General features: G+C 41.9%; 1 protein-coding gene across 1 annotated transcript in view; it reads right to left on the reverse strand.

Annotated features, from left to right (window-relative positions):
* The window catches only part of cdh23 (cadherin-related 23), a 172,409-nt gene that overhangs the window by 42,966 nt on the left and 104,443 nt on the right, over positions 1–25,000 (reverse strand). Inside the window, exons 13-26 of the mRNA XM_030770929.1 lie at positions 15,796–15,860; positions 15,255–15,492; positions 13,826–13,931; positions 13,257–13,384; positions 11,769–11,841; positions 10,604–10,720; positions 9,873–9,985; positions 9,356–9,463; positions 5,432–5,621; positions 4,717–4,862; positions 4,329–4,548; positions 3,346–3,498; positions 2,895–3,008; positions 1,195–1,343 (exon numbers count right to left, since the gene is read on the reverse strand). Of these exons, the coding sequence (XP_030626789.1) occupies positions 1,195–1,343; positions 2,895–3,008; positions 3,346–3,498; positions 4,329–4,548; positions 4,717–4,862; positions 5,432–5,621; positions 9,356–9,463; positions 9,873–9,985; positions 10,604–10,720; positions 11,769–11,841; positions 13,257–13,384; positions 13,826–13,931; positions 15,255–15,492; positions 15,796–15,860 (1,920 nt within the window). The remainder of the gene's footprint in view (positions 1–1,194; positions 1,344–2,894; positions 3,009–3,345; positions 3,499–4,328; positions 4,549–4,716; positions 4,863–5,431; positions 5,622–9,355; positions 9,464–9,872; positions 9,986–10,603; positions 10,721–11,768; positions 11,842–13,256; positions 13,385–13,825; positions 13,932–15,254; positions 15,493–15,795; positions 15,861–25,000) is intronic.

Genomic DNA, 25,000 nt, shown 5'->3' on the forward strand with positions numbered 1-25,000 from the left:
GGGGAGGGGTTAATGTGGTTAAATGCTGTGGTTTGATTGGTGGTGGGAGAGTGAGTGACTAATTTTCTGAGTAATCTCCCTCAGGTTTGGTCAGGGACATCATTTTGGCCAAACCATTGGTTCTAAACTTCGAATAAAAACAAACATATATATTTTTTCCTCTCTCAGTTCTTTTGTCAAGGTATATGATAGTCCAAGACTACAAAATAATAGGGTTTCTTCTAATGGAGAGACATAGATTAAATTGTTTAGTGGTGTTATTTACTCTTGTGTATTGGCAGACTGGCCAGAAAAAGCCATAACTGATCTATGATGTGTGTGTGTGTGTGTGTGTGTGTATATGTGTGTGTGTTTATCTCTGTGTACTGTATGCTGCAGATCATGTTTGAGTGAACATGTGTCTAATTTGTAAGACAAGTTCTCTGTTGCATATTCATTTTACTTGAGAGTTCAGAAAATGGTGGAAATATTCTGTTCGGGGTTTTTTTTTGTTCAAATCCAATGATTTACAAATTCAAACCTAAAAATTGGAGGAATTCAGTTATTTGCAAATGTTTGCTAAATCTTTCTGATTCTGATTTCAAATCTTCATGCAATGTTGTAAAAAGACTTCTTTCTGTAAAAAAATGTTTTGGAATATTGTCATGGTACTGCAAATATTAAATTTTGCTGTTTAAGATATGAGTGTGTATGACAACACCGTCTCTGTGAAAACTGTGTATCTGTATCTGAGTGTGTGTGTGTACAGTGCTATATATAACAGTGCTAAACAGAGGCTTTACGCTGACTCTGGACATTCTGAGGTCGTTCTAAATGCATTGCTATGGTTACTGCTCTGTGGTAATTCTTTGCAAGTCAGAGATCACCATAGTGACCTTTTTAAGTCAAATCTGGTTGAACTGAGCATGTGGAGATGATGTCATCACTCACACAAAACACACGCACACACACACACACACACACACACACACACACACACACACACACACACAGAGCCATAACACCAGAAATACATGCATGGATCCAAAAGAAACACAAAAACCCAACGAATGTAACCAGCTATTGTGATTTGATTGTTTAGAAAAAGGACGGCACTTCTATGTGTGTACTATGGGGAATTGTAATTAATCTGCATTGCCTGAATCTGCCTCAGAGAGTTTTAGTTAGTGTGTGTTTTGTCATGTGTTTGTGTACCTGTAATATACTGGTTCCTCTGGGTACAGTCTCCAGTATACTGGTTTCATAGCTGTTCTGGAGGAAGATGGGTCTGTTGTCGTTCACATCCAGAACTTCAACATATATGGTCGCTGTCCCTGTCTTCCTTCCACCTGCAGGCCCATTATCTACAACACAAACACATACAATCACAGTCCTGTATTGCACTCTGAAACCCACACATACTCACCCACAAACACACACACACACACACACACACACACACACACACACACACACACACACACACACACACACTTATGCTCACACACACAAGCTTGCTCTGAATAGCAACAAATGCTAAAAATAAATCAAGTGAGTTCAATTGAATCGTTGAATTGGAACTAGTGACGTTTGGCTAGTGTGCATTGTCATATGGTATACTCATATGGTGTAAGTTTGTTAGGTTTGTCCTGGAGTGTCTTGTCAGCCTCTGAACACGGAGGCACACAGAGGCTTGCCTGAGCCTGGTATGGGACGTCTCAGAGAAGGACAGACAGTTGGAGAGAGTGACAGAGACAGAGAGCGCAGACAACACAGAAAATCTGACAATGCCTCTTTTACCCTTTTCTCTCTGTCATACGCACACAAACAGTATGTCCCCTTCAAGGGGAAATTCCCATTTGTGCAAGCGCTTTGGAACAAATTGTGTCAGAATCTTTTTTTTGCAAATGTTTCTGTTGGGCAATATTTCTCAAGGGTGAGAAATGAAAAAAAAAAACAAAACAAGCCACTGTAACCCTGATGTAGCCAGCAGTGAAGAATGAATGAAAAAGACAGAAAGTGCGACGTCATCTTCATTTTTGTGTTGTTTTGTCTATTAGGGTAGCAATCTCTCTCTCTCTCTCTCTCTGTCTCTCTCTCTCTCTTCGTCTGTCTCTCCAGAAGGTGATTCATCTCTGTAGACGTGGAGCTAGTACCAGAAACAGCAGGAGAAGCAGTGCAAACTTCTGCCAAACACATTCAACAGTTTCAACAAAAACAGGAAACCTCAAAATTTCTTCAACCATGTACTAGTTTTCTTTTTGAGAGGAAATGAGCTCCTTTGCCTTTGCTGAAGACATGCTCACATCAGTTGAATAGCTTCAGATCTATTTTTAAAGAAAAAAAATTTTAAAAGCTTTTTCAAAGCTTTGGCGTAAATGATCTGTAAAGCATTCAATTCATACAAGCAAAACACATGGTAATGGTTCAAGATTATTTCTGTGCATTTGGTTACCTGACACTATACATGGTTACATATATATAGTATATACTGTATATATATATATATATATATATATATGTGTGTGTGTGTTTTTTATCAGAACATTACTTAAAACAAATCTAAGTTGAAAGATTTTAAGTCTTTATGCAATTCATTTTTTCCTCATACAAACTCACAAGCCGCCGGCAAATGTTCTGATTAATGTGGCTCAAGAACCAGTGCAATCTAACTGACATTTCTTTCTGATTTTATGCAACACGTTAGTTTCACACCTCTGACACCAAGGCATGCAGCAGACGATCAGCTGGGTGCTTAAACAAAAAAGGAAGAGATTCTGCAATAGAGGGACTTCACAGAGACAGGTCAAAGTCATGCAAGAGTGTGCATGTGTCTATTATCAGACGCAAACCCACTCACAAGACCACACACACACTAACACACACTCACTCGCACACACGTATAGCTCACTCACCAATAGCTTCGATGATGAGTGTGTAAGAAGCTTGTGTCTCACGGTCGAGGCCCACTACTGTCCGCACGACTCCATTCCTGAAACCGACGCTGAACTTCCCATCCTGGTTCCCACCTATAAAATAGTCAAATGTTACATTTTCTGTGTTAAAGTGCAATTAAACTGCATAATCCAGTTTTTCTGGGCTATTTTTTTTTTAAAAACATGTATTTGGAATGAGACTATGCACCAATATCTGTGAAAATACACCTATACACACACACACACCTATACACCACACACGTACACCTATACCCACACACACACCTACACACTCACACACACATTCAGCCAACCACAAACACATATGCGCCCACAGTCTCATGCACAAACAAGAACACACAGTGTAGAACACTTCATTCGAGGCACCCATGCACGTACAAATATAGAGAATGCTCTTTTGATCTCTGACCTGTTATAAAGTAGCTGAGCTCAGCATTGAGTCCTGCATCATTGTCAGAACAGTTCAGACGAGAAACCACGTGGTTCCGTGGCACGTTCTCCTCCAAAGACACATTATACACATGTGGGAAAAATGTTGGAGTTTCATCGTTAACATCCAGAACTGAGAGAGAGAGAGAGAGAGAGAGAGAGAGAAGAGAGAGAGAAATACCATGTGAGAACTTACTTATTTCTTGACTTCAGAAGTGTCTCACGTTCTTTAATTTGCTTTATCTGGAAAAAATGTTCTTCTTTTGTTATTCTTTTATTCCAGGTTTTGGCACTGAAACACTGACTGTAGAAATCACTACCATGGAGCAAATTTGAACTCTACCATAGATGAAGACTTCATCCATCCCAGTCTAACCAACCCATTTCAATATTCAGTCTCAGTGTGACAGTGTGTACAGACATTTATCTGTTCAAGTGAAAACTCCTACTTAGACAATCTGGTCAATAATGATTGAAAAAAAAAAGAAAAATACACGTCAAATGTAATGGATAACTACTGAGATTACCTACTGCAATGTAAGGAACACAATTCTATGTACATGCCTAAACACGCACACACGCATTCACACATACACTTAAACACACACACATGAACACACACACACACACACACACACACACACACACACTCTTATCCTGTTAGCCGGCTTATCACCTAAGAATCTCAACCCCACAAACTTTAGAGTGTTATGATGTAGACTCGCACACACACGGACACATACACACGCTCACACGCACATGCGCACGCACACATGCACACACGCAAACACTCTTATCCTGGTAGCCAGCTTATCACCTGAGGACCTAAGAACCTCAACCGCACCACAACCTTTAAAGTATTATGATATAGACTCTCACACACGCACGCATATGCACACATGCACACGCACACATATGCACACACGTGTACATGCACACACACACACACACACACACTCTTACTTGTGATAGTCAGTGTGCTGGTGGAGGTCCGTGGGTATTGGCCAGCATCATAGGCTATGATTCGGAGGAAGTATAAAGCTATCTGTTCACGGTCCAGCGTGGCTGTGGACACCAGCACACCTGTACTGGTGTTCAGACGGAAATCTAACCGCGGCATTCCCATCTGCAGTGCCATGGTAACCATCCCATTCTCATCCTCATCTGGATCTGACACCTGAACCTGTACACGCAGCACAGGGGCAGCAAAGGGGAGCGGAGTACAGAGATTTAAGGTTAAAAGTTAAAACAGATAAAATAGACAGACAGACAGACAGATAGATAGATAGATAGATAGATTAACTATTAACAGCCTAATTATTTAATAAAAAGTGTCTAATGACACACTAACCCTGTACACAGATGAGCCAATGGGAAGGCCCTCTGGCACCTCCGCAACAAATGGAAGGTTAAGGAAAGCGGGATCATTGTCGTTGAGGTCCAGCAAGTTGACGAACACAGTGGTGCTGACAGAGGATTGCAATGGCGGTGTGCCAACTGTAGAGGGAGCCAGAGAAACATGCACAGACTCAACAAAAACCTATCAACAAGTCTGGAACGAGTTTACTACTATAATAAAAACCTCTGCAGAAAGGTTTAGTGTCCAACTCTATAGCATAAGTCATATGGTATTAAATGCAATCACAGTATGCTTATGTGCACAGCACAGTCATGGGTCTAATATGCAGAGACAAACACAGAGAGAGGTGCTGACTGAATATAATACACACTTAAAAGGCAGAGACAGAAAAATAGACACAAAGAAACGGACAGACAGATTAAACATCTAGATAAATGGACAAGAAGACAGGCATGAGTGAGAAAACAGACACACACACACACACACAAAAACGTAACCAGTCAGACAGACACAGACAAACAGTGAGAAAAGCAGACAGGCAGAGAGACCGGGAAACAAGCAGTGAAACAGACAGACAGGAACACAAACAGAGAAACAGACACACAGACAGAGAGACAGTCAGGCAGTCAGCATGGGAGGCAGACAGACAGTGGGGAGTCCTGTGTGAGATCAGTGTGACCGATTCTGGAACGGGTCTAGAACTCACGGTCGGTGGCAGACACAATGATGGTTCTCATGAGCTGTGTGGCTCTTGGGTCTCGACTCTCCCTGTCTAGAACTGCTCCACTGGTCCGGATCTTCCCAGTGTTACTGTTAATGGTGTAGAATGGGTTCTGTGGGCTTATACTGTATACAACGGTACCATTTACTCCATTATCACGGTCCACTGCCAATACCTACATAGAAATAGAGAGAGAGGAAAATGGATACAGGGAGAACACAATTAGAAATGAGACATAAAATACAGGAAGAAAGAGAAGAATCACAAGGAACGGAGGTCAAACAGAAAAAACAAGATGGACATAAGAATGAAATGGTAGGGCAGGTGGGGGTTGGACATCATGAGAAACTGTGAGTTTTGTGTAAGAAAAACAGGAGCACAGGAGATACTGCCCTATTGTCTATCATCGGGTAGAAAATGAAGAATGTCTCCCTGCTGTACTGCATGATAAGTGAGCCATACACAGGACTGCGTAAAACTCCGCCCTGTTTTATAAGCAGTCAATTAATTATTCATTGCCATGATGAAGAAAGGCGGGGAAATTACTTAATTGGTCATTAGAGGAACAAAGGGTTCACCAGCTTTTAATTATTAACAGATGAAAAGGGAAAGAGTGAGAGAGAGAGCGAGAGAGAAGGTGTGTGTCAAGGCCTGACATACAGAAGAGAACAGTGAGTAAATCTAATGGATTTGAACCCTGTGGAGAATTTCACATACAGCGCGCGCGTGTGTGTGTAATCACTTTGCTCTGCTGAACTAAGGTTCGATTTCAGCTGGAAAATCAGCCTGAGGAAAATGATCCATTTAAATGATACGGCTGCTATAAATTAGCCACGGTTTAGAGAAGTGCTGTAAATCAAAGCTTAAAAGGATGAATGCATGCTGCCTATCTCTCTCTCTCTTTTTCTTTTCCCCCTCTCTCAATCTCACTATCTCATCATGTTGCCTTTCTTGTCCAAAGTCCTCAATCGACGTTCTGTCCAGCTGCTGCAGACTTCTCTCTCTCTCTCTCTCTCTCTCTCTCCCTCTCTCTGGGTCTCTGTCTCTTAGCCTAGGGCATTGTAACTGAGTCTTTTGGCTATCTGGACACCTCCATGACAACTCTACAGGTAGTCCTCAGTCACCATGGCAACAGCCAAAAGGCTGGCCCTTCAGAGCTTTGTTACTATACAGGGGGCCACTTGACTGATCAGTGAGGGCAGAGTTGAAGAGTAAGGTGACCTGAGGATAGAGTGACCAATCCCAGTCCATATCTGAGTTAATGTCTGAGTGTCTGAGAGCGAAAGAGAGAGAGAAAGAGAGAGAGAGAGAGAGAGATGTAGGAGTAGCCTGGAGCAATGTGTATACCTTGAGTATGGTGATAACAAATAGTACAGATAGTCTGTTATAATACTATCTGTCCTCACTGACTGCTATTAAACAAAGAAAAACTTTGCCAATTCAGAAACTCTTTAAAGATAGCCTGATCCCATAAAAGGGGACAGATTCTCCCTGACCAACTACACTGATATGAAAATGGACTCCGTGAACACAACCTGAGTGCCTGCAGCAAAACCAGATATTTGTTGTATGGTGGGCTTAGCAAAATCTAGATGTGCCAATACTGGAGTAAAAAAATCATTTCTGAACCTTTCTCGCGCTCTCTCTCTCTCTCTCGCGCTCTATATATATATGCAGCAGATTGCATACAACAAACTAATGTACCCAATAAGCTAAAACAATATTTTATTTACAGAATGATTTACATACACATATGCCATACACTCTAGTGTCAGTGAACTGGAAAAACCGATTTGCATATCAGTTCTTATAAAACTTGCACCTCAGGCAATGTTTGGACATTGTGACTTGGTAAGTTGGTTAGTTTATGTGATGCCAGCTAGTAAGCTAAGAGTGCACATATAAAACTGTTCCTATTATTTGCTGCTATTATAATAATGTTGAGCAACACTTGTTTGGCTGCATGCACAAGAGCCCACCAATAATCTTAAAACTTAGATGCTGATTGGCTGAGAGTGTTGGTGTGTGTGCAACTAAAATGTAAAAAGCTGATTATATATGAATATATTCATGAAATATAGGACGAATATTGATTAACACTAAAATCTGCTTAAAAAGAAGTCAAAAACAGCTCAGATTAATTGGATAACTTATTGCTATCTACACAGGCAGACACAGAGACTCAGCGAACACAGTCTGGACACACAGACTGACACAGAGACTCAGCAAACACAGTCTGGGAACAGAGACTCACACAGAGACTCAGCGAACACAGTCTGGACACACAGACTGACACAGAGACTCAGCAAACACAGTCTGGACAAAGAGACTGACACAGAGACTTGGTGAATACAGTCTGGACACAGAGACTGGTCAGCACCAAAAAACAGGGAAAGTTTCTAATTCATAGCAGTGACTGAGCAGAGAAAGAGAGAGAATGGGAAAGAGAGAGAAAAAAGAAAGAAGGTGAGGGAGGAGTCAAATGCCTTTGCATTTCCTCTCCTTCCTAAACACGGTTTCAAAGAGATTTTTTGGTCTGACTGCTGATCCTGGAGATCAGTCGAGTAATTGCATATGCATTTGACTGCAGGCTATATTTTAATTAGCAGTCGGACCCTCTTAATTAAGCTCACCGGCACTATGTTAATTAACAAACAATCAGCAGCTTAATTAGCAACCATACTGGAGCAAAGACATGAGGAGGGGGAAGGACAGAGCTCACACACACATACACACACACACTCAGAGTGTGTGTTAACAACCTGGGTGTGTCTGTATCAGTGACCTGCACGTTTAAACAAACTCATAAAAACACGCATCATTGTCGGGGCACTGACACATCTCAAGGTTGGTGTCGGACATTTACACACAGACACACACGCACACACACACACACACACACACACATACTAGACCCTTCCCCCGTATGGCGGTGAGAAGTGGGGTGCTGCTTAGTCATATGGGAGGTGGATGAAAGAAGATGTCTTTCCAGGTTCCCATCTGTACTACGACCATCAGGTCCATGCTTCCTCTGTGTAGAGCTGGAGCCAGGGGCTCCCGGGCCTGGCCCCATCACTCTATTCCATCAGCAGAGGACTTAGAGGTGTAAGCAGGGTCTGCACAGAGACTGGATTAAATGTGAAGGAAGGGCTGGCCCGTTCCAGAGTGTAAGTCCTACCCTCTTTTGATCTGGTGGCAAGAGAAAGCTCAGGACAACCATCCTGAGGGGTAGGGTCACTGAGTGTGGGGGTCGGGGGGGGGGGGGGGGGGCTGCTCTTTATCTGGAACTTCACTTCTGACCTTACTGCCCTGGGAGGCCCAACTAGCAGCTAGTGTTGTTCAAGGCAGTATCACTTTTAGGATTACTGAAACACACAAGCCTTTTCACCACTACCACACCCAGAAACACACACACACACACGCACACAGAGTGATACTCATCTCTTTCACTCCTATCTACTCCCTACAGTTCATTCTCAAAAAGTGAATCCATTCTGTTTTCCAGCAGGTTCAAAAAGACAAATATCCACACACCTTAAACTCTCATTAAAGGCTGCATATTAAATCATAGACTTAGTGACATTAGACCAACACATTAAAGATTGCTCTATCAGATCTCGCGTACCACCACAGAGGAAAAACCATTTTAAAAAATGCCATTTCAGACTAATTATACTCCACAGCTGTTACAGATTGCCACCTCACACTGTGATTAAATATAACCATTCCATTCAGTGTTGTCAAAAATCTTTTTGCATATTGACTGAAAAAGGTTATTACTTGCTAAAAAATGGATTGATTCGTAGGTGAGCAGAACTGTTCCTTCAGACAGGTCCTAGTTTGCAGTTAGGTGCGTGATGGGTTGGGGGCTATAAGGTCAAAGGTCAAAGGTCAGAGGCTGAAACTCACTGATATGACATCGGTATCGATGGGGCTCATCTCGACCACGTTGGCTCTGTACGGCTCGTCCTGCCAAACCGGAGCATTGTCGTTGATGTCCAAAATGGTGATGTTGACCTGGTGGTAACAGCAAACGTATTTCAGAATTAATGACTTTATTTAGTTAGTTCATTCTCCCTTTGTCTAATGCCTAATTACCCAAAGTCACGCAACTCTCACTTTTGCACAACAGTCACCCGAGCTGGTGTAGGTGAGACCAGCCCACATTGATCATCACTACCACAGTTAAATGAACAAAAGAAAATTAGAAAAGCAAATTAGAAAGGAAAATTAGGAAACAAAAGTAGACAATAAAATGAGCTGAGTAGTTTTCTGCTCTGTTTCAGAGCAGCAGGCACTGTGCTGTACATCAGCCGAAACAAAGGAGTAAAGGACTGGAGAAATAAACAGGAGAAACCTAATCATTTGACAGAGAGAAATAAATAATAAAAAAAAAAGGTAAATGTGCATTTATGTCAGCTGTTACCGTGGCAATGCCAGTTTTCTGCAGTGGTCCCACCCCCCCATCCACGGCACGCACTATAAGAATGTACTCTGACTTCACCTCACGATCCAGGAGTGCCGTTGTAGTGATCTCACCTGTAAACGCACACAGATAGATGCATTCAAAACTAGTGTTCAGCGCAAGAGAATGTACTGATTCATCTCAACATCTCATGCATGCACATCAAAACACCTTATAAAAAAAAAAAAAAAAAAAAAAAAAAACAAGAACACAGCACTTGATTCTTGATACCAAATTCTCATACAAAAAGAATATTCACATTCAGCTCAGAAAATCACATACAAATACAGCAGCCTCTGTCTAAGGCATCACTCACACACACACACGCACACATTTACACACTCTTCAATTTAATTATTTATTCCCCAGAGCATTTGACTTTGTTCACTTTCTTCTCTGTTTTTTACACCTCTCTTCCCTCCCACTGTTTTAACCTTGGGTTTAATGTCTTTAATGAGTAAGTTTAATGTTTCCCCCTGATTAAAGACACACTCAAACAGATCCCTTCAAACATGCATGGACTGTGTGTGTATGTGTGTGAGTGTGTGTGTGTGTGTGTGTGTGCATGAGAGAGAGAGAGAGAAACAGAGAGACAGAGAGAGAGAGGGAGAGAGAGAGTGTGTGTGTGTGCGTGTGCGATTGTGCGTGTTTGTGTGTTTGTTTCCTTCTTTGTTTGTTCGACAGTGTGTGACCTGAGCGTGTATTTAGCCGAAACTGGGTTGATCCCTGTAGGGAGTAGATGAGTGAAGCCTGACCAAACTCCCGCGACGCATCCAAATCTGTGGCATTTACAAACAACACCGTCGCCCCTGGGAGACAGACACACATAACATACGAACACATGAAGTCATGGGGCGAGAAAGAGAGAGAAAAAAAAAAAAAGAATAGAGAAAAAGAGATAAACAAGCAGGTAGACAGATCAAGCAAGAACAAGAAACAAACCAATACAACTTACAACTGTGGAGGAGAGAGGAAGAGAGTGAGAGACAGAAGCAAACTGAGCAAACTGAAAAAACTGATGTAGTCTAGTGCCCTACAAGGCTCCACTGACAGGGCTTGTTCAAGTGGATTTATGGATTTGAGGATTATCAACTTATTTGGTGGCTTGGCTCTGATCAATATAGTGAGAGAGAGAGAGAGAGAGAGAGAAGTGAGTTAGGGAAAAGAAGGAGATGGAAAGTGCTCCACTGCTCAATCTAGAGTCTTTGTTCAGTCCCTGTCCCCTCCTCCTCCTCCTCCTCTGACAACCCCCCCCCCCAACCCCGCCCCCTTTCAACTGCCGCTCAAATGTCCGCCATTCTCTGCCCAGCGCACGCACTTTGACAGTCAAATAAATCTAATTTCCTCTGCCGATAGCAGACAGAAGCTATTGTCTGCAGATAAAAGCATTTTGTGAATAAATGCATAAGATTTTGCCCCTCTCGACTCTACACTGGACACTCAATTTACCACCTCCTGCACTCTCTGCATTTATAAACACAACAACAAAATGAAAACAACAACGATATGAAACAAGCAAGGGACACAAACAAATAAAGTAGGGAGAGTGAAGGAGGCAGAAAGAATGAGAGAGAGAGAGAGAGAGAGAGAGAGAGAGAGAGAGAGAGAGAGAGAGAGGTGACACACAGGGAAAAAAGGTAATTGAATGAGTAAAAAAAAGGTTATGTGGTTTTGTTGAAAAGATTATAGCCTACAGAGTTGATTTTGTTGAGAAAGACTTGACACAAAACCTGTAATCACAATGAAGAAACTGCAAAAGACTACAGAGAGAAAGAGAGGGAGAGGGAGAGGGAGAGGGAGAGAGAGAGAAAGACAAAGAGAGAAATAGTTACATTCCTTTATGGGGTCATGACGCACCTGCGACAATGTTCTCTGGAATTTTGATGATGTAAGATGATTGGCTAAACTCAGGTGGATTATCATTTTCATCCTGTTGGGAAAAAGTCATTATCATTATTATTATTATTATGATTATTATTGTTGTTGTTGTTGTTGTTGTTGTTGTTATTTTATGAATAATCTTGTTAGAAAGCGTAAAAGTTGTGAACATTCATGAACCAGACAGACAAGATCACTGCTCAAAACTCTGTTATTGAGCTGTAAATAGAAAGTGATTTTATTTTAATTGTTGAAATTTCCTTGTTTCAGGTCATCAAACATGTTTAATACATTCTAAGAAAACTCACTACATCCTATGTAGCCCAAACAGCTTTCTTGGTTCTTTCGTCACTCTGTGTGTATCTGTGTTATAGAGCTCAAGTATTTGTGAACAGCTGTGTGCCTAGTTTGGCTTTTTATGTCACATAAACCCTGAACATGTTTTCCATTTCTGTATTCCACGTGTCTATTAATTTCATATCACCTGGGTTTGCGCGCATGTGTGCTTTTATTCATTTGTCATGCAAACAGAATGTTTTGAGAGGTTCAGGGCAAGAGCATCTGCCGACAGGGTGCATGTAAATGTAAGGGAATAATGAACATTGGTTATTATAATACAGAAATGGAGAACAGTGAGATTCAATAGAGAATGTTTGACTTTGACTGAGATTATGTGCAGCAAATAAATTCTCTCTCTCTCTCTCTCATTCACACTTATTTCTATCAATGACAAACATATACTTGTGTATGTGCAAGTGTATGTGCATACTCACACACAAGCACACACAGTAAAACCAACACAAAACTAAGCAAGAAAGATTCAAAGAGAGAAAGAGAGAGAGAGAGAGAGAGAGAGAGAGAGGATGAGAGACAGAGAGTTTTTCTCTTTTCTTTGTGTGTATGTGTGTGTGTGTGTGTGTGTGAGAGAGAGAGAGAGAGAGAGAGAGAGAGAGACAATGTGAGACAAAATATGAAACCCCTGCTGCTTTTGTGGTAAATGAAATGTGTCTAATCATAATCAGAGAAATAAAAAGGACAGAAATGTCAGACAGAGAATGAAATATCCATGGATAAAACACCCATTCCCTAAACCTCCTGAGAAAAACAGAATTAACATAAACCAAAGAGAGAAAGCAAAACTATCCATGCAAACTAACAGCCAACTGCCATTCAAATTTACACGCAGCACCAGGATTGAAAACGGGTGTATATCAGAGAACTCTCTACACATGTTTGTGTGTAAAAGTATATATGTGTATGTGTCTCAGTTTTTGTATATGTGTGGCAGCACAACATTTTTTTTTTAATCAGTGCACACATACAAAGAACTACTGTGCTGAAGTGCCCATTCCTCCCAAGAAACTATTGACACTCAGTCAAACAACATGAAGGGTCTCCTTTTGTATGAAAACAACAGCACATTGGAATAGCCCACTGAAAATCAGGAGAGGGGACATGTGTACTCACCAACAGCTCCACAGTGATGGGAACAGTGCTGTTGAGAGGAGGATTCCCCCCATCTCTGGCCATGAAGGTCAAATAGATCATTCCACCTGGGACCAGCTCATAGTCCAGTGGCCTGTCCACTGTAATCACTGCAGAAAGAGAAAGAGAAAGAGAAGGGGAAAGAGAAAGAGAGAGGGAGAGAGAGAGAGAGAAAGAGAGAGAGAGAGAGAGAGAGGGGAGGGGGATTATAGACAGTAAGGGTATGGCCAACATAAAGCAGCTGATGATTTACATTTTGGTCAGACATGATGTTTGCCTCAGTTAAAAATTGTGCATAACGTAATCCAGAATTCTGAGACTGGAAGCTAACCCTGGGGAACCAGTATTCCCATTCTAAAGCTTGTGCTTTACAGTGAGAGTGTCAGAATCTGTTTTGACATTTGCATGCATGCATGCTTCTTTGTTTTTGTGTGTGTGTGCATGTGTGAGTGTGTGCGTGTGTACATATGTGTGTGTGTGTGTGTGTGTGTGTGTGTGTGTGTGTGTGTGAAAGAAATGAAACGGTATTGTATGTTGTGTGGGAGACATACCTGCATATCCCTCCACCATAGTAATACGGAAATAATTTCTGAATTGTGAGGCGTAAATTATGGAGTATGTCAAGATATTATTAGGTGGAGAGTCTTCATCTGTCGCCTGCATGAAGAAGAGAGAGAGAGAGAAAGAGCGAGAGAGAGAGAGAGAGAAATACAGAGAAAGAGCTTAAATGAAATTATGTAACAGTGCTGAGAGTACAGCGCACAGCTTTGGCATATACTCCATTATGCCAATTTGCTCGGTCAAGTTGTGTCATGAGGGTATCCATCAATTTTGCATAACCACACCATCCTGTGAGCATCCAAAATATCAGAAAAATATCATCATGTGCACACCAGGAGAGTCTATAATATTGTTACAATTTCCCCAAAGTTTGTTTTGCCCCTCAAAACTTCAGAATACGGGCTAGACATTTGAATAGAAAATTAAGATGCCACGCTACCAGTAAAAACCTGGGGTAAGGGTGTATGTAAATTTTGCCTGGCATTGCCTGATTGGTCTAGACTGCCCATCTCTATCCCAAAAGATGCTCCTTATATCATGGTCTATAAATCAGCAAAGCAGCAATATGCAAGTAATATAAATTGTGTAATTACAAATACATAGGAATGTTCTATGGTCAGATAGCTACTCACATTTGTCCTGAACTGGTTATTGAAAGGGAACAGGCTAGCCTTATGGTTTGTGGTAAGTTTAGTTTTTTTTTTCACAGTGTTGTGTTTCATGAATGACATGATTTCCAAATATCAGAATAATAGTAATGGAATAATTATTTTAGCTGTGGTATAGAAGAGAGTAGTAGACATGTTGTCTGATAATTTCTCACAGAAGTGACGGTTATTTGTCTAGAATTTATGTATAGAATCTATGACACAAGGTTTGAATGTTCACAGAAACGAATTAAAATAACTGAAGATGTTGACCAATAAGAAACGTTCCCGCTTCTCTGATCTTTCTAATCTGAGGAGTGAGGGAGAGAAAATGACAGAGCTGACTCACAAAAAGAGAGAGAGAGAGAGAGAGAGAGAGAGAGAGAGAGAGAGAGATTAAAATTCAAGTTCAGGATACGGAGAAACAAAACATATTTCTCTCCAAACCGGTTTCTCCTCTCCCTCTTTCTCATCTTGTCTTTTTCCTCGTTCTGTCTGTACTGGGTTTTGGTACACTAGGCTGCAAATTGCTGACTACACATTTCCCGCTCCGGCTGGGCAATTCCTCACCGTCGCCATATTCAGAACAGGAGTGTGTAACGTTACTGCCAACTAATCTGACACAGGCCAAGTATTCTCTCTCTCTCTTTCACACACACACACACACACACACACACACACACACACACACACACACACACACACACAGGCACACACACACGCACACACACACACACGCACACACACAGATCCTGACAGACACTGTGCTCACCCTGACTCGGGCCACCTGTTGGGGAGCCTGTTCATTCTCTCTGAGAGAGCCCATATACGCCTCCTTCTGGAAGACAGGTGCATTGTCATTCACATCCAACACATTAACTCTCAGTCTGCCAGTGGTCTCCTCTCCGCCCCCATCACGAGCCAAAACCGTCAGGGTAAAACGTCGCATCAGTTCATAATCCAACCGGTCCCTCAGAGTCACCAAGCCTGTCTCCTCATCTAGAGAAAATCTGATGGAAGAGTGACATTACATCCTACCAATCAAAGTCAGAGAGAGAAATTTACATAGGAAATTAAATCTATACCCAAGCAGTAAAAACTTGGGGAGGGCATGTATGCACAGTATTGTGATTAAATCCAACCAATGAGAACACAGACAGAACAGAAAACAAAAATTACACCCACCCAAATTGTGTATGGAAAGGGAGTTACATAAGTTCGCACTCAACCAATAACAACACGAGAGAAGATTTTATCTAATAAACTTAGGATAAATTAAACACAGTGAGTGAGAGAGTTAATTCAAAACTTACTGGTCTGGCTCTTCACTGAAGAAATATCGCACCACTCCAAATGTGCCAATGTCGTTATCTGTTGCCTATGGAGATAGACAGAGAGAGACAGAGGTGATAAATTAATATCTGAGGTCGTAAAGAATAATCTACATCATAATATGTGTGTGTGTGTGTGTGTGTGTGTGTGCTAAAAAGACAGAGTCAATGTCTGTCTCATCTGTAAGCCCTCATCTGTTCGGTTCTGCTCCGTTAACACAGACACACACATACACACACACACATGCACGCACACACACGCGCACACCAGCTGGGTGGGCGTCGGCTCTTTGACCTGTCCTTTACCCTAATGTCTGATTGAAGCAAAGACACTGCAACACCAACAATGATCTGCACTCAGATGACTGCTTTGCACCAAAACACAACCAAAAGTGTATCCTGACACACTGGACACTGGCTCTCAGTTGATGTGCTCTACTTAGAGACGGCTTAATAAATAGATCTGATTTAAATGTAAATGACTGCTAATACTGCTCGCATAGACATTAAAAAATCATCCTATATGTGCCCTATTGTCACTTTAGGGCTCTATCATTTTCCTGGTGAGTACCAAAGACTCAGTTTCTCCGAAGCCTTTATTATGGTCTATTCCTGTTGTTAGGATGTAGTGGTTGTGTAGGGAGAGGCACTGTGTAGGGACATACACATGAGATGCTGGAGGGTGCAGCCTAACTGGGTGTTTCAGTCTTTGTAAGAGGAGAACTGAAGAGCTTTTGAGAGAAAACAACAAGGGAATTGTTTGAATGGTTTACGGCAAACCATTGTGCCTCCGTTTTCCCATTTGACAGATTTTTTTTTGTTTTTCTAGTCATTTCTATTGTTTTTTTGTTTTGTTTTTTTGTAGCTTATCCAACGAACGACCACCACCACGTGTGAACTGCTGAGGAGACGGCGAGTTCAAAGGAAATGGCGGGGCCTTCTGAAGACACCAGCTGCATTCCCCTGGTTTGGCTGTGCAGTCCTCAAAGCATAGCTTTATAAAACACTCTCACGCATGGGCAGGCAAACGTCCATGGTATTTTCAGCACACAGGGCTGTTTAGGTTATGGAGCAGTCTCAGCTCAGACAGTTCATTCCCTAGGCTATGAACGTTAATGCCAGGTACGTGGGTGTTAGTTAGGTATCTCGTCTTTTCCCTACTGCTGTTGTACGTGAGATAAGACATCAGAGTTTTCCTGTCCTACACACACTTTTAATCAGTGGAGATGGAAAGACTGGTAGGACACATACTCGTAAACACATGCACAAAAGGTACACTCATTTATCATACATTCAGACACAGACACACACACACACACACACACACACACACACACACACACACACAGAAACAGACACAGACTAGCGCAATGTCTGTCCAAATGCTGATTCATGTGTGAGTTCTTGAGTTAAGATATCTCAGAGAGGACAACTGGAAAAAAAGATAAACAAATAATCAATCAACTGTTATCTCCAGCCGCCTCTTCTTGTCTTTCATTAAAAAAGAAAAAAAAAAAACGTGAAAGTTCTCACTTTTGTCCATTTGAAGGTAAAGCTGTTTGTGTGTATATGTGTGTGTGTGTGTGTGTGTGTGTGTGTGTGTGCGCGTGCGTGCGTGTGTGCGCAAGACAGTGAGCTCTGAGTTAGCTTCAGCAAATGTGCTGTTTTCCTATCTAAAAGTGTATGTGTGTGTATGTATGTGTGTGTGTATGTATGTGTGTGTGTGTTCGCATGTTGTCCCATGTGGACATGTGTATGTGTGTAAGAAAGTGGAGTTTCACTGCGCGCGTACAGCTGGTTAAATAAATGTAATGTAAATGTGTGTAAGAAAGCGGAGTTTCACTGTGCATATGCAGCTGTTTCAGGGCAGGTGTTGTACATGAGAAACTGTGTGGTTCTGATCCTGATTCTTTTACTCCACTGGTTAAACAGTGTATTTCATATACAGACAGTCTGACCACACAACTCCACACAGCCAGACCACTGCTTTCCACTGTTGTATATACATGGGTGAGAGCAGTGGTACTATTAGATTTGATATGTGTGTGTGTGTGTGCGTGTGTGTGTGTGTGCGTGCACGTGCATATGTGTGTGCGTGACTGTGTTTGTGTACAGTGATAGAGTTGGCTATTATCTCAAAAAAAACAAAAAAACAAAAACCTGTTCCTGTTATGGGCTTTATTCAAGGCTATAGCAGGGCATACATTCATTTTGTGTGTCACACATTCACACCCACAGATACACACACAGTGCTCAATGTCCCTGCGGGTCCACTCAGCTGAAACACTATTACTGTACCAACCACCATCTATCAATAACACTGTGTGTGTGTGTGTGTGTCAGTGTTTAGCAGTTAGTGTGTTTGTGTGTGTGTGTCTATGCATACATGTGAGTTGGAATCAGTTTGTTTGACTGAATGAAAATAAAAACCACTTAGAAAACCACTCAAGTTTTCATATTAACCTGTGAGCCTTACCTGACACTAGAAGTCATACAGCAGATAGCTTCTCTTTTCCCTCATCCTCCCTTCTTATTACTCCTCTATCCCTCTTTCTCCAATCCCAAATATGTATGTGTATATATATATATGTATATATATATATATATATATATATGTATATATATATATATATGTATATATATATATCCCCCTGCCTTCCTCCACTTCTTGATCTCTGTCTTCTGCTGCCTCTCTCTCTCTCTCTCTCTCTCTCTCTCTCGCTGTCTTTGTCTTTCTCCCTTGTTGTCTCTCTTTTTCTCTCTCCCTCTCTCTCACGCACACACAATTCAATTCAATTCAATTCAATTCAATTCAGTTCAGCTCAGCTCAGTTCAGTTCAGTTCAGTTCAGTTCAGTTCAGTTCAGTTCAATTCAATTCAATTAAAAATCGAGTTACAGAGTATGATATAGTACATTTATTATTAAATCAGTCACAAACTTGACAATAATTAAAGAAAAGAAAATAACAATGAACAGAAACTATGGCCAAATATAAAAACAGAAGTACAATCTCTCTCTCTTTGAGAGACTAGCAGGCTCATAAGTGCGCAGAGGATAGCGCTAGGGTGTTAGTGTGATGTTACTGTGGTAACAAGGGCTATAGCTATGAACGGAACAAACAGCAACTCAGAGCTATAAGAGAACAGTGGACATGATAGCCATCTCTCCTTCCTTCATTCTTTCTCTCCTTCTTTATCACTAATTCTCTTCTTCTTTCTCTCCTTCTCTCTCTCTCTTCACCCATGCAAACAACAGACACATTTTTCCCACAGTCACTTTCTCTAAACCCTCTCCAAACATTCAGACCAAGCCAGGCTGATGGACGGTTGGACAGATTAAGTTGTGAATTGATGGGGAGAAAAGATCTTTTCGGTCAGTGATTGACAGCGAGCGGACAAAGAGCTGACTGTTGGGTTAGTGTTTTGACAAAGAAGTCGAAGGCAACCAGCAGGGCAAAGCCTCCATGTTGTAGGAGAATTTTTTCACTAATCAAATACAATACTAAAACACAAGTAACAACGTGTGTACAAGTAGCAGTGTTTACCGGTGGTAATTTTCAGTGTTTATTGCATGGAAATCTTCACAGTCTTGTCTTGTCGTGGCTCTGGAGTCCTAAACTGATGGGAGCAATGTTCCTTGTATGGCCATCCATGCCAGATAGGTTAAAGGGTAGAGGTCAGACTAAGAGGTGTCCACCATTCCTGTGGATTACAGGAGGTTGGACACAAGGCTTACAACCCTGTCCCATAAGAATCTTTATGTTAGGGAAAACCCAACAGAGGTAGTAAATATTACTATGTGTGACAGTCCTTTAAAATCATTGCACAATGCTCATATGTTGACCAGTGGTGAAACTCAGAAGGGGAGCCATTGAAGCGCAAGACTACGACCAGTCTTGGTCTTGGATTGTTTGCACCATGTTTCAAACAGGCAAGCTGGTACAAACCACAGTGGAAATGCAACAATATGACAGGTACATATTGGGAATCAGTGAGAGTAGATGGACAGGATCTGGAAAACTAATAACCATGCTATGCTGTACACTGACGGAGATGACAACCAACATCATGAAGAAGCTGCCATCATCCTAAAGAAGGAAATGGAGAGGTGCTTGCTGGAGTGGAAACCGGTCAATAGCAGGTTGATGACAGCAAGGATGAAAGGAAGGCAAATCAACCTGACCCTGAATCGGGACTATGCTATAACTAATACGAGTGACAGCTCCACCAAAGACATCTTCTATGATCAGCTGCAAACAGAACTAGAAGCAGTACCCTATTATGCTGTTATGACAGTGATGGGCAACCTGACCCTAAAAGCAGGAAATGACAACACTCCCTACAACAGAGCAAGAAACAGAGGGATAAATAACAACAGGAAGTGGACTGATGAAGTGTGCACCACATGCAGTCTGGGTATAGGAGGGATGACTCTTTACACACCTTGATATCCATAAAGTTACATGGTTTTTCCAAATGGTAGGGACAGGAACCAGATGGACCATCTGCTGATCACTGTAGAGTTGCTCACTGCTCAATGTCAAAGTGAAAAGTGGACTGGACATTGGCAGTGATTATCACCTTGCAATGGTTTATATGAAACTCAAACTGATGGGCACAGGTCCCAAAACACCTGGGAATCAGAGAAGCCAAAATAGCCCACAGTAAAAAGTACCTTCATCAGTCAGTTCAAGAACAGGTTCTAGGCCTGTGCAAATATGACATACCACACTTAGCCTAAAGTCAATCCAGTAAACAGCATATGGAACCAAGTGTCAACAATATAGACAGAGAGTAACGAGACATGTCTGGGCTTTAGATAATCAGATAAGAAGAAGATATGGATAAGTTCCAAAACCTGGAGAGTCACTGAGAACAGGTGTGATTTGAAGAATAAACTTTCTGATGTAATATCAGAATGTCTGCAGGACCAATTCAAGTTGCAGTACAGAGAGGCAAACCTGACTGTCCAATGACTGGCAAGAGCCAAGGAATAGATGTTCATAAACAATCTTGCCAACCATGCAGAGGCTGCAGCCTCCAAGGGTAAGCAAGGTATCGTACACAGGATTACCAAGTTGCTCTGTAGCAAATACAATGGAATAAGCTATGCACCTTTAAAAAAGACAAGCATGGTACACTCCTCCAAAGAGGGAACAGGAGGCTTTCTGGGCAAACACTTCCAAGATGTTTTCAATCAACTGCCACCATTTTTAGAGGCTAGGAGAAGCTGATCTGGATGTGAACATAGCCCCACCAGACGAGCAGGACATCACGAACACCATGAAGTCTCTAAAGAATACTAAAGCTCCTGGCTTAGACAACCTGAAGACTGAGCTCCTCCTGACTGATCCCAGATAATCAGCAACGATATTGTAGCTTCCGATCTCACCAATCACGAGTGAAACCGAGGAAAAATCATCGGAGACGGCTTTACATCAACCTTGTGGATTTTCAGAAGACCTTCGGCAGTGTGCACAGAGACAGCTTATGGTACAAGCAGATAGGCACACGGAATTCCTCAACATACTGTCCAACTCATGAAAAGTTTCTACAGCAACTTCATCCGCAGAATAGGGCATGTAACATGAACTCTCAGGTCAAGACTAGTGTGAAACAGGGATGTGGAGTGTCTATTACTCTTCAACTTAGTCATTGACTGGATAATGTGGTGCACCACAGAGGATGCCCCAAAAGGATCTAAGAGGATCTGCAATCATCATGCAGAGGCATTGGAGGTCAGTTGGTCATTAGAAAAGAAAATGATTCCATAACAAAGACAGCTATTCACTGGACACATCAAGGCAAACACATGTTAAGGAAGACCAAAAAATACGTTAGTGATCTGTGGAAGCAAAACAAAAGATCTTAAACTACAGTTGGGGCACTACAGAGAACATCGCCAAAGACAGACAGAGGAGGAAGACTTTTGTTGTTGCCCTGCATGTCAGTGGACGTAATGGGCAAAGAATAAATTAATGAAATGAATTGCAGAGAAATGCCCACACAGAAACCGCTCCAGTGTTAAATTAGCATTGAGGATAACCTAGGAAAATAGAAACATTTACATTTAAGGGTACATCCACTGTGTGTGTGTGTGTGTGTGTGTGTGTGTGTGTGTGTGTGTGTGTGTGTGTGTGAACAAACATTGGTCAATACTGAAAAATCCCAACAACACAAAGTGGTAAAAATGCAATCTCCTTTTTTTTCCCAAGAAACATTCTCTGTCATCAACTTCAATGTTTCACCATGGAAGGACACAGAAGCCACCAAACCCAGAGAACTCAGCATACCCATACTATTAGAACCTGGAGAAACTATAGAACCCATTGAACTCAGAGAACCCACACAAGTCAGTACTATCAGAATAACGAAAATGTATTGACACACTGTTCCCTGGGAGTACTATCTGAGTGAATGAGGTCTTCACTGACTGAAATGAAGCCCCCTGAGATAGCTCAGGCCCCAGTCACTGTGTGTCTTGCGAGAAGCTGGAGTTTTACACTCAGTGATCAGAGTAAATCCTGATCTAAGCTCTTTAAGAGTGCTTACGCTGTAATACCAACAGCCACCTCCCAGCTCACACGCGCCTTAGTCCCCAGGCACTGCACCCCACCCCAGAACTGAGCTCACACTCCAACAGTTCGCTTAAATAATGTGTTTCTCTCCATCAGAAAGCCAGTCAGCAGGCATAAGAATGAGTCTATGAGTGTGTGTGTGTGTACGCGTGTATGTAAGTGTTGCGGGAGTGAGTAAGTGTGTCTGTGTATACTGAATGAACACATATGTAAAAGTGTGCGTTTGTGAGCGTAAATAGTGAATCGCTAGTATAGAGTATACAGTCAACGACTGTCAACCATCAAATTCAGTTGAACACATCGGCAGAGAATCGAGCTCAAATCTGACATCAAAGGTTTTAGCCGGAATCCTCACCCTCATCAAAGCCATTGCATACACAAATTGAACTGACTACTGCGCAGTTCACAAACAACTGTACAGCTATATATGTCTTGACATGCTGCATATTTACAACCTGACAACTATGTCTCTCTACACTAAACACACTGGCAATCACACAATTACACACACTTTGTATATCTATACCACCAATGCATGTATCACTCAACCTCTTGTTCACACACAGCATAGTGAGAAATCAAAATTATTGCAATAGACAGCAGCACACACACATTGATGTGCACACCAAAATCAACACCCAACTGCACACACACACACACACATACACAAACACACGTACACACACACAGTGACAGGGGGAAGACATCCCATCACTGACAGGCTGTGATGAAGGTGGTGATGGAGACACACTCTGATCTACTCTTTTTTTTTTCTCTCATTTCACCTGTCACTCTCACCTTCTCTCCTGCTCTTTCCGTTTTTCTCCTCGCTCTGAATCTCTCTGAATCCCTTACTTATCTTTTTTTTAATGACAGGGGAATTCCATAGATCTCTGAGCACCAGAGAGACAGAGAGAGAGAGAGACAGAGAGAAAGAGAGAGGAACGCGAGAGAGAGAAGATAGGAGTGGAAGAGGTCCACACTGGCAATATGAGTTTTCTTCCATTTTGTTCTCCTCTCTGTATTCCCCTACATTGATAGCAGAAAGATAAGGACCTGATTTAGTGATGGAATGAAAGGAGTGCAGACTCTCTCTCTCTCTCTCTCTCTCATCATTTTTAACAGCACCAGTCTACTTCTTCATTGTCTTTTTGTCTCCCTCTCTTTATATTCCAATACTCAAACACACAAACAGATACACTGACACACTCTCACTCACAACCACCCACCCACACACACACACACACACACACGCACATACACACACACACAGACACACACACACACACACACACACATGCACGCACACCCACCCACCCACACACACACACATACACACACGCACACACATGCACGCACACAAACGCACGCACATACACAGAGTGATCAATGCCAGTCAGGTCTGAGAGAGTCAGTTGGTTGAGATTACAGGTCAGTATCAAGTTCAAGTCCTGCAGTATCATCTCTCTCTCCATCTCTCTATCTCTCTCTCAACACACCTGCTCAGCTGACACTTGCAGTGAAGGAAAGACAATCACAAACACTTACAAAAAATCTAAAACAGGAGCATAACTCATGAGTGTCACTCATTGTTCCACTGTACTTCCCGGTATAACTAAACTGAGATGCCCCCTTATTATATGCACAACGAGTAATCGCTTCCACTTTTCCCCACAGAAGAATGGAGGGCATGAACTCAACAAAGAGTGAACAACACACCCCAGGGACCATCTGACTGAGGCTCATGTTGACTCCACATGCTGATGACTCTGGCTGACTCAGCCTCTTCTGTAGTCACTCATTTTGTCTCACCCTACAGATGTCGGACTAGGCCGCTTGAATAAGCTGAATAAACCACGATGTCCCCAGAACATTCCAGAACCATCTTAGCCGTCTTAGTGACATGGAGCATTATCCGAGTGAATTAACCCAATCATAGCTGGATACACTGCAGCCATGAACAGACAAACCTGATCAACAGCAATAGTCAAATATTCTGTGTTCAAATGTTGCGCAAACGTTGCCCAAACGTTGTTCTGTTTGTGTAGTGGCATCAGTACATCCTTTGAAAACACACCACACACTATCATTATCTCAACAATAAAACAATTAGACCACAACATATCAGTGAAGAAACACAAAACCATCAGTTACATTGATCTATATCTATATCTATTTGGATGGTGATGTGGTATGCTAGTCCTGAAGCCACCAGGTGGCAGTCTCTTATATTTAGATATGTTGTGTAAAAAGACAGTGATTCCTAATGTTATTGGTTTACAGTGGACTCATCTCCAGAGCGGTTGCATAAGACAGTGCCATAAAACTATCTATCTGAATGAAGTTAACAGAGATATGTTGGTGAGTTTAGACAGCAGGAGGAAGAGTACATAGCCTCTGTGAGAGCCTAGTCACATTTCATTTCTCTGGCTTAAATGATATGACACAGCACTGCTTAAGAATGGCCTAATCTCTCTCTCACACACACACTGTTAACCAGCAGGAGAGAGACTGACCCATACACACACACACACACACACACACACACACACACACACACACAAACCTTCCCACATGAATACTGCAAGTGAAAGCCATGGACTTGTAAA

The sequence above is a fragment of the Chanos chanos genome, chromosome 4 (assembly GCF_902362185.1).
Source record: "Chanos chanos chromosome 4, fChaCha1.1, whole genome shotgun sequence".
NCBI lineage: Eukaryota > Metazoa > Chordata > Actinopteri > Gonorynchiformes > Chanidae > Chanos > Chanos chanos.